At 43.1% G+C, this 11,032-nt stretch overlaps 1 protein-coding gene across 1 annotated transcript in view; it reads left to right on the top strand.

The window, feature by feature from the left end:
• Positions 1-2,808: 2,808 nt before the first annotated feature.
• INPP5D (inositol polyphosphate-5-phosphatase D) overlaps positions 2,809-11,032 on the top strand; it is a 133,688-nt gene continuing 125,464 nt past the window's right edge. The window contains exons 1-2 of the mRNA XM_083178132.1: positions 2,809-3,019; positions 4,545-4,608. Of these exons, the coding sequence (XP_083034258.1) occupies positions 2,886-3,019; positions 4,545-4,608 (198 nt within the window). The 5' untranslated portion in view covers positions 2,809-2,885. The remainder of the gene's footprint in view (positions 3,020-4,544; positions 4,609-11,032) is intronic.

The following is an 11,032-nucleotide window of genomic DNA, read 5'->3' as shown; positions in this document are numbered from 1 at the left end:
GTCTCTAGTTGAGATATACAGATTTTATCATTGTCATGTTTGTAATAAATAGATTGCTTTCAGACAGTATTGGCGGCAAGTCCCTAATATTTCCAAAGTGAGCTGACAAGATTTCTCTTCCAACCATACAATCACTCAGTGTGTATGCTAGATGTTTAGCAAATAAATTATGCACACATAAGGTTCACAATCAGTATCTGGTGGAAATACACCCCACAATACACAGGTGACTGATCCTTTTCGGAAATAGAATTGCTAATACAATGCCACTCAAAAAATATATCAATTAGAGCAGCCTTCTTGCATATGGGTTAGATGTCAGCAGCTACCCTTAGAATCGAGATGGAGTAAGGATAGAGATACATACAGCTCACCGATAGATTTCCCTTGGTAGGCCTTTTTAAGCTCAGCCGTGTGTCCCAAGGACAGTGGACGAAGCTGAGAAGTTTGCCTCCAAATAGTGCGGTCTCTATCGGATGAGTGAAGGAAGGTATGGGGATCTGCTGTTGCTGACAGAACTCAGTGGCACCATATACCATGACTCTTGGGAGCACCACCAATCTATGAACTATACATTTATGTATGATAATGAATCTATACATTGGTTCTAATTAATTGCAGTAATAATTGTAGTCTGTGCGAGAATTTTCTTTCCCTTCCCCTTTCCCCCCCTCTCCTTTGTGAAAATAATTACTACGCGTACAACAAGCTGCTATTCACATGTGTATTTAATCATACAGTATGTACATAGCTTCTCCCAAGTACCAGCATGTTGGGCAGGTTTGCTGGGACCTGTAGTCCTACTGTAAAGGACAATATTACTGTTTAAAGCCATCTATCAACTCTGCACCCACCACCCAGGGGTGCAAAGGATAGCACTGGGTATCAACCCATGCCTGGGGTGCCCTGGAGAGGGGGGAACCCTTTATTTGGGGGTCCCCATCTCCCCAAAAACTCCCGGCCTGGGCTGACTACTTAGGGTGGGTAATGCTTTGGCCAAGGGACCACGTAAAGTGTGTCCCCTTGCTATGTCATTACACCCCCCTGCTAGTGGAGCCTGGTGCTGTTCACGAAAATACAGGGGACCCCCACTCATTTTGTCTTCCGAACCCTACTCACTTTGTCCCCCATATTTTGGGAACCAGGACTAGCCCAAGAGCCCGATGCTGGTTTCCCGAATATAGGGGGACCTTATTTAATTTTTTCCTTGGTATTTGAGAAACCAGGACTGGCTCAGAGAGCCTGGGGCTGGTCATGCTCATGAGGGGGACATTGTTTATTTATTTTTCTATTATAGACAAAGAAGATGACACTCCCAACGTTCTCTTCCAGACCAGTATTTAAATTTGAATACTTTTTTTATTGTCCTGAAGTCACCTAAACTTTCTGTGAGAGATTTTAAATCTCTCATGCTGAATCTCCCATTATGAATCTCTGGCACAAATCTCTCTGTGTGTAGGGCCCTTTACACTCCTTTCTCCCTGCATTTTGCTGCTATCTATTGCCCACCTGGCCAACCCAAACAATTTCTGGAATTTTTTTCTGCCTGGCTCCCTCACTTTCTATCCTCTGACATGTCCACCATCATCATTGGTGATTTCAACATTGCTATTGATAATATCTGCTGCTCATACCTCCAAACTATTCTCTCTAACTTCCTCCCTTGGCCACTCCCAATGGACTGACTCCTATTTGCTTCGGGAGCAGTGCCGGTGCTAGGGTGTTTGGCGCCCTCCTTCAAACTAAACATTTGTGCCTTCACTCCCATACCTTTGGTGTGCGCAGCAAAAAAAAAAGAGTTTGTCTCACAACAAGCATGGTCACAGAATAATACCCATGTTTCATATAACATCACACAGTATCACAATGTTACTCACAATACACCACACAGTTGTCTACCTTATTCACATTACAACATACAGTAGTACCCCCTTATTCATGTTAAGCTACATGCTGACACATGGATGCTGACACACAGACAGATGCAGACACACAGTGCAGGTTGGAAACAATAACTGTCATATACAGTGCAGGATATAGCGTGGGCCGGATACGCTGCAGGTCAGATACAGTGCGTATCAGACACAGCGCAAGGCATAGTGTGGTTTGGATACAGTGCAGGTTTCATACAGTGTCAGATACAGCGCAGGATACAGTGAGGGTTCAATACAGTGCAGGTTACATATAGAACAGGCTGTATACAGTGCAAAGTTGGATACAGTTTAGGTTGGATGGTCGGAATTGCGCATGCACATTTCTATGCATGTGCAAATGCCGTCAATGAACGGCTTCGGTGAGTTACACACTCGCGAGGCCGTTCAAAGCAGGTAGGGAGGTCCTGGGGCCTGCAGGGGGCAGCAGCATTTAGGCGACTAGCTGCCTAGCGAGCCAACCCGAATCAGACCCAAAGTGTATATGGTTCAGTGGAGCCTGTTCCTACTCATGGTTTTTAAGACCACTTTAATTCTGTATTATTTTTCTATTACACATACTGATGTTCCAAAGCAGAATGTTTCAGGATCAAAAAGAAAATACAACCAATCAATGATAACACCCTCCCAAAAATTTTTTTTTTTTCACCTGTTACAGTTTGATTGATGCAGGGTTAACGGAATAGTAATATAATTGCTTCAAGTTAAAAATGCAGTATATATTTGTATATGTCATGCGTTTCTTCCACCCCCTCCCTTCTGTGCTGTGGTTACAATAAGGAAGTCCCCATGTTTCTGTTTCCTTTGTGTCTCTGCTTTTAAAACAGGAAACAGAATGTTACATTATGAAGAAGAGAACTTAGGGAGAACATACAAGTGCGGCACTTAAGGGTTTTGCAGCAGGGAGGGCAGTCAGAGTGGTCCAGTGAAGACACTGCGCAGACCCCTCCTGAAATGTCTTGCAGTTGGTACCATGGCAACATCACGCGTTCTAAAGCTGAGGATCTGTTGTCACAGGCTGGCAAGGATGGAAGTTACCTAGTACGGGACAGCGAATCAGTTTGCCGGGCATATGCCCTGTGTGTGTTGTAAGTTACCTATTACTTATCACTTCTCCCAGTTTCGTGAGCAGTGCTTGTACTAGCTACTTATACATAATACTCAATAATTATAAATATAGCAAAAATATGCTGAAAAATATATATTTGTAGAGACTACATTTGGAGCATAGTGATGTAATTATTGTCATATAATTAATTCTGCAATTGTCCCATGATAAATACAAAATACATTGAGATATGAGAATCAATTCACACATGCAACTGGCATTGTTACAATTAGAAACTTGGGTATTAATATAAATACTGTACTAACCTACCTAATGAGTACATTATTGCTGTTACAATAACTCATACTTACTAAGCAATTGTGTTTCTGTCCAAAGTGGGTGTGGTATGCGGCTCCGGCAGTAGGGATTCCGATGGTCATTATATCGAAATCGGAACCCCAACCGCCAATACTCCAATAGGGGGGTGAGTGTAGAGAATCAAATTGTTGTCTCGCTGCGCCCGCCAAAGGTTCTCCCTCTATGGGGGTTATGGATCCCCACAAGGGAGAATAACCCCTGTCAGTCAGTATCCCAACTGTCGGGAATATTACAGTCGGGATTCTGATGTTGGTGTACTGGCAGTCAGAATCCCAACTGTTGGAACGTCATCAGGCACCCGTCTGAAATATATGTCTGTTTAGGGTGTGGATTATGAGATAAACAGTGTCTAAATGGACCGACAATAGGTCGCCACCAAAAGGCCGACATGCAATAAAAGGTTGACATGAGTTTTGACATTGGTTTTGGTGTCCATGCCGACAGCTGTACATATGGACCCCAAATTAGTGTAGAGTACCCTCACATTTGTAACTTTACTGTTCTCATTTGTAGTCCATGTGAATAGTATAAAAGTATGAAAAAGTCCAAAAAATTGTTTTGTACACACTGTAAGATTATCATGTAGAACTGTTCTCCAAAGGCCCAGTGACTGATCACATGGGGCCTATACACACTGCACATTACCAACGTCATATCTTATTGCATCTGCTGCCCAGAATGGGTGATATGCTGTATCTGTACTGTACTTCACAGATGAATTGGGTGTACACACTTAAAGGTGGTCACTACAAAAAATTGATATTCTCTAACCATGATATGTGATCTGGCGCCATTTATCCTAAGTGTATTTTCAATACGATCTGGGTGCAATATTAGTGCCCATTATTGCACTGCTAAATGCGATTACATTACAGTGTAATAAAAATTGTAGTGACAATTCTACAGACATTGCATATGGGTGCACACAGATTAAACATAATGGAAATTAAATATTTTAAACCAGTAAAATAATTTGCTCAGTTTGAAAATCAGTGAATACAGTTGGAATACAGTACCTACAAATAGACACCTATCTCCTTTATTAATTACTGAACTTAGTCTCCAGATATGCATATGGACCTCCTTTAGACAGAAAATACTCAGCATTTTTTGGGTGCATCCTATAAATATTTTGTAACTATATACAGTAAACCAGCTCTATAACATGACTTGATTTGTGTTTGCAGATATCAAAACTGTGTCTACACCTACAGAATTTTACAGAACGCCGAGAAACAGCTGTCTGTCCAGGTCAGCAAGATTTTCTCCCTGAAACATTCACTAAGTATTCTCCTGTTACAGCACACATGAGTGTATCTACTAAAGCATGTGTTTTTAGAATTGAAGATGTTGCCCCTGATAACCAATCATTGTCTTCTTCTAGAAGCTGCTAGATAGATAAGTAGAACCTGATTGGTAGCTATGGGCAAAATCTCAACTTCTTAAAAACCTGCACTTTAGTAGGTACTCCTTACTGTCTGAGGTAATTAATGCAGTAAAGTTAATTTACAGTACAAGTCTGTTTGTTTTTGAGTCAATGTACCTGTCCCATACATACAGGGCCGTCAATAGGGGGGTGCTGTGGGTACAGCTGTCCCGGGCTCCGGCCTCTGGAAGGGCCCGGGCAGCTCATTTTCCCATCGCAACTCCCCCCCCCCCCCCCGCCTCTGCTGGGCTGCCTGCGCTGCGCTCGGTGCACTGAATGAAGCACAGGCTTCTTCATTGCAGGATGCTGGCAGCCATTTAAAATGCTGCACCAGCTTTTGAGCCAATCAGAGCTTGTGGGCCGTTAGCCAATCAGAGCAGCTGCCAGTACATGAGTTTTGATTGCCTCACCAGCCGATGCTGCATTTTAATTTGCCACCGGTGTCCTGCATTGAAGAAGCCTATGCTTCAGGACCTCTGGAAATCAGTCCCAGGCCCCAAAATTCCTAGTGGCAGCCCTGCATACGTAGGAGCACAGCCACCTTGCTTTTTTCAGAAACATTTGTTTGTGTGGTAAAACTAGTGATAACATCTACCTACAAGACTTAAGTAATACTACTTATAGAATTTCTGGCTTCATCCAAGGCTTAAATAATCTCCAATAGGGAGGTATCGGGACTATCCTTATTCTTAAAGAAGACTTCAGGCTAGACTGCCTGATTCATGGACTTCAATATAGGTAAAAATAGGTAACTTACTGGAAAATAGACTTGTTATTTGCCAATTGTTAACATTTAAATGTTGGATGGCATGTTGTTTGTCAATTTTATATATTTTGATATATTTATTTAGAGTGACTAGAAAAGTGGTTCCCAAACTCAGTCCTCAAGGAACCCCAACAGTTTACATTTTCCAGGTCATCTGGCAGGTGCTCTGTGTATTTGCTAAAAAAAAGTACAAATGTCAGTGCTCTATATAAAATTTAACAGCAAGCAAATTGAATAAAATAAAAACAGATTTAATATCAATAAACACTAAATAAAAAATGTGTATTTGCTGTGCGCGCATCCATTTGCGAACCACTCACCCTCAAATGTTTTTTTCCAGTCTGTGCAAGTGCATGTAACTCTGACCCATCCACAAGTCTGTGACAGAGACAGGCTGATAGAGCCCAGCACTGACATTGCACACCCTACTCTAAAACTTTGGGGTATGCCTTAGTTTATTCAGGCACACTTCTATGCAAGCATAGTCATTTGGTAATAGTCCGGTTATTAGAGGCATTCCTTCAGCCCCCATAGCTCTTTGTCTAGGGACCACCTCACCTGATGGTCTTATTTAAACTACCACATACGGGCATAGCCTATGGCCCCTTTAGAATGATCTATCGGAGCTTTAGAATATCCCTTAATTTTGATATTATAAGTAATAATGCTGTGGGCCGGGTGGCTCGCTACGCTCACCACAGGTTCTATTCTCCTTCAGTGGGGGTTGTGGACCCCCACAAGGGAGGATAGCCCCTGTGAATCGGGATCCCCCCTGTCGGAGCACCAGCAGTCGGGATCCCGACGTCGGGATACTGACTTTCGGGATCCCCACTGTTGGAGCGTCATCCGGCACCCATTTAGATTTCAGATTGAACACTGAAAATTTGGGGCTTTGTGTACCAGTCTAACTTAGGCCCATAGTCCGGAGATGTAGTGTGCGGAGGTAGTTTAGTGATGTAGTATGCCACCACACCCCTTTGCCTACACAGGGACAACTGATCTCGATGCAAGCTCCTGGGGGTCGTTAACGATCCCCCATGTCATCTGAACATGCAGTCAAATCAGACAGACAATCTCGTCAGTGACTGCATATTCAACAAGAGTCCCGGTGATGTCACTGAACAATATCGTTAACAATATTGTTCAGTGTTTTTAGTGCAAAACGTTCATTCGCCAGCACCACCATACCTCCCAACATGACCCGCTCCTGGAGGGGCACAATGCTCTGCTCCTGGACTTCCCACTTAATGTATGACTGCCATCACCTGTGTTGAACAGGGTAATTGATGAGAATGGTGTTTCATCTCAGGTGATGGGAATCATACAGTAAGAGGGAAGTCCAGGAGCAGAGCATTGTGTCCCTCCTGGAGAGGGTCATGTTGGGTGGAATGTACCACCGATATCGTTAATAAGATTGTCAGTGCCGCATATTGCATAGGTTTTAGAAGCCATCTTCAGACTCTCATGTGAAAGAGATTGTGTGAAAGGGATTTATGTTCATTGCAGTGCTGAGATCACCTGATTGCTAGTTGTTCTGTAAACAAGGCTATTCAGACTACAGCTGCCACAGGCACCTCCTAACAATCAAGGTCTTTGGCTTACCTTTGTGTCCACAATGTTGCAATGACAGATCCTTTCCCCGATTTACTCATATATTCTGGCCAAGTAAATATATTGAGAAAGATCCCTTCCGTATAAGTTAATCATGAATGACTTTTCCGAATGTTTAATGTGGAACTAAAATAACAAATATTTTTCTGTGCTGTAGTAGGGTTGTAATGCGCTGACTTACCTTAAGCTGCCCATACATTAGTTCGATTCGGCCATTTTTTCACCCGAATCCAATGAACCGGACCAAGAAATCGGGTGAAAAGTGACCAAATGGCATGTGCTTGGCATCCCGTTCGAGCCAATGCGTGGTCCCGTGTGCATTGAGTCGGAGTTGGAGGTTGGATGTGCTGCATATCAGATAAATCTTATGTGCATCTGTCAGCAAGGGCGTAACTACCAGAGGGGCAGGGGGTGCAGCAGCTATGGGGTCCAGAGCTGAAGGGGACCCAACTTTTCTGTGTAAGTTACATGTGTTATATAAATTTATACTATTGCTTAGTATATAATGGCCCTTACAAACTTTTGCTATGGGGCCCACAAATCTCTAGTTGCGCCCCTGGCTGTCAGTGCACATTGTGGGTGCTTTTTAGGATTTATCGCATCCAATTTCCCTTGAACTCCTCCGACAGCTCCCCAAGACTCTATTTAAATGCATTAAATAGCATGCGATAAATAGCTTAAGTCAGGGTTGCCGACCCTCCCGGAATTTCCGGGAGTCTCCCGAAAATCGGGTACCCCCTCCCGGCCCCCGGAAGGGTGGGCAACCCTCCCGGATTCAGGGGGGACCCCCGCTGACACCCGGATCGCGGCATTAAAATGCCACAATCCTCGGGTCTCAGAGGAGGGGGCGGAGCTAAAACGGCACAATCGCGTCATTTTAGCCCCGCCCCCTCCATGGAGATCCCTGAATTAGCTGCTTTTAACAGTAAGGGGGCTGGGCTTAGTGATGTCACTCGTAAGCCCCGCCCCCTGAGCGGCTGCTGAAACTCTCCTCTCCGGGCTTCTCCCGGAGAGGAGAATGTTAAAGTCGGCAACCCTGGCTTAAGTGCCAAATCAGATGGAAGCCGCAATGTAAGCCTCTAGCAGCAATGCATCATACAGTAAACTACTAGCAGCAATGCTTCATACAATGAGATACTAGAAGCAATGCATCATATAGTAAGCCTCTAGAAGCAATGCATCATACAGTAAGCCTCTAGAAGCCATGCATCAAATAGTAAGCCTCTAAAAGAAATGCATCATACAGTAAGCCTCTATCAGCAATGCGTTAATGCATTTTTCATCCCAATCCGCCCCAGCTAGCAGAAATGCATTATACAGTAGGCTACTAGAAGCAATTCATCCTACAGTAAGCCACTAGAAGCAATGCGTCAATTCATTTTTCATCCCAATTCGTCCCTGCTAGCAGCAATGCATTAGACAGTAGTTTACTAGCAGCAATGCATCCTTCAGTAAGCCTCTAGAAGCAATGCGTTATACAGTAAGACTCTAAGAGCAATGAGTCATACAATAAGATTCTAGCAGCAATGCGTCACACAGTAAGCCTCTAGAAGCAATGTATCATACAGTAAGCCTCTAGCAATAATGCATTAAGCTTCTAGGAGCAATGAGTGCTGGAGATGTTAACTGCACTAGTCTTGCACACAAACTCAGAGATGAGCAGGTCAGACAACAAAAACAATTGTGGGCAGTGTTGGTTCATGGAAGTTATACCCCTAGAGGTGTCAGCTGATTGGTGAGGTATATCACAGCAATAGGTGTTTGGATTGGTTCTCAGGAGATCAGCTGACTGGAACTGTGATGGCGGCACCCATGTCCCGAATTGTTGGGTGATGCCAGCTTGGACATCGTGATTGGCAATGGCCATGGGGCTGAAGGCAACAGTATGGAGTGCACAGCGGGATGGCCGGCTTTGCCCCAGAGAGAGTTAGCGTGGCTGGGGAGCACAGAGCTATGCCGTTTTGTGACAGGGATAAAGGAGAAACTTGTTACTGAATACAAGTGAGCTACAGTTTGCTTGGTAAAACTTGTATCTTGTAGTTACAGTATGAATGACTTATGTTTAGTTTCTGAAAAAAAAAAATTAGTGCCAGACAGCAAGGTCTTTATTTATTTATTGCTGCTTGAAAACTGGTTGAGCCCAGTTGCACCAGAAACCTTGGACTTGTGTGATCTATTGGCTGCTGTGCCCTACCATCTACCCCAAGAGATGTTACCTTTTCCCCTAATCATATTATAGGTTTTATCGGCCAAGTTAACCATGTATGCAGCAGTGAACACCCAAAATCTTATTGCATACAACCCCACTAAGCATTTAATATACTAAGGATGAAGATCTACAATGCCTTCTAAAGACTAATAGTATAGATTTTGCCCATAGCAACCAGATTCTAGCTATCAAATAACATGTATTTATAAAATGATATCTAGAAACTGTTTGCAGTAGACACACATCCACTTGTTCTCTTTAGATTGTGGGAGAAAGAGAGAAGGGAGTAGAACCACAGTCGGTGTAATTTCATGGGTTGGACGAGAGGAGAGGCCCCTTGACCTGGCATGTGCTGTGTCCAATATACTAGTATATGACATTGGCTAATTATTAACCTGAGTGCTGGGATAGCAGAACCACTGGGAATGGATCACAATGCGACTGTTATATATGGATTGTTCACATGGATTACGATTTATGTATTTGCATGGAGGTATGTATGTGGCTGTCTGCATAACCAGCCGCTTCCAACTGCTTTACTCTCTGTGGGCAATATTTAAACCACAGCTACTACCTGTCATTTTTCAAACAGTCTGTGACATGGCAGTTAGGAGCTGATTGGCTGGTGGTTTATCACTCTCCTTTTTATCACTTTTCGGGCTTAGTACATCTGGCCCTTTGCATATTTGTTTGTAACTAGTGCAAGAAACAAAATACACAAGGGTTTTATCTACTAAGATGGGAGTTTTGTTTCAGATGGCATGTTGCTATGGGCAGCCAATCAAAATCTATTACTTATTTATTTAGCATCCTCCAGTCTAGACGATAATAGAATGTGATTGGTTGCCCAACGCAACATCCCATCTGAAATAGAACTCTCATCTTATAGAATTTGACGGAAGATAAGAACCACTTGGCCCATCTAGTCTGCCCCTTTTTTAAACATGTTACCTCAAACCATATTTGATCCTTTTGTAAGGATATCAATATGCTTATCCCAAGCATGTTTAAATTGTACTACTGTATTTGCGTCTACCACCTCTGTTGGGAGGCTATTCCACTTATCAACTACTCTTTCTGTGAAGTAATTCTTCCTCACATTTCCCCTGAATCTTCCTACCTCTAGTTTCAGTGCATGTCCTCGTGTTCTGTTGCTCCTCTTCCTGTGAAGAATGTCTCCCACCTGTACCTTGTTAAAGCCCTTGATATATTTGAAAGTTTCTATCATGTCCCCCCTTTACCTTCTCTGCTCTAAAGTATACATATTAAGATCTTTTAGTCTTTCCTGGTACGTTTTGTGATGTAGGCCATGCACCATTTTAGTTGCCCTTCTTTGTACAGTCTCTAATGTATTTATATCCTTCTGGAGATATGGCCTCCAGAACTGAACACAGTACTCTAGATGAGGTCGTACCAATGACCTATACAGTGTCATTATTACTTCTTTCTTTCTACTGCTGATACCTCTCCCTATGCAACCAAGCATCTGACTTGCCTTCTTCATTGCTCCATTACATTGCCTACCTGCCTTTAAGTCCCCTGAAACAGTGACACATAGATCCCTCTCTTCCTCAGTAGTTTCCATTATAGTGCCATTTATACTATATTTAGTCTTTGGATTTTTGCAACCCAAGTGCATGATTTTGCATTTTTTGGCCTTAAA

This window comes from Crinia signifera, chromosome 3 (genome assembly GCF_055691185.1).
Source record: "Crinia signifera chromosome 3, ASM5569118v1, whole genome shotgun sequence".
NCBI classification, from domain to species: Eukaryota; Metazoa; Chordata; class Amphibia; order Anura; family Myobatrachidae; genus Crinia; species Crinia signifera.
Note: the sequence above shows the minus strand (reverse complement) of the source record. Positions and strands in the feature narration are given on the sequence as shown.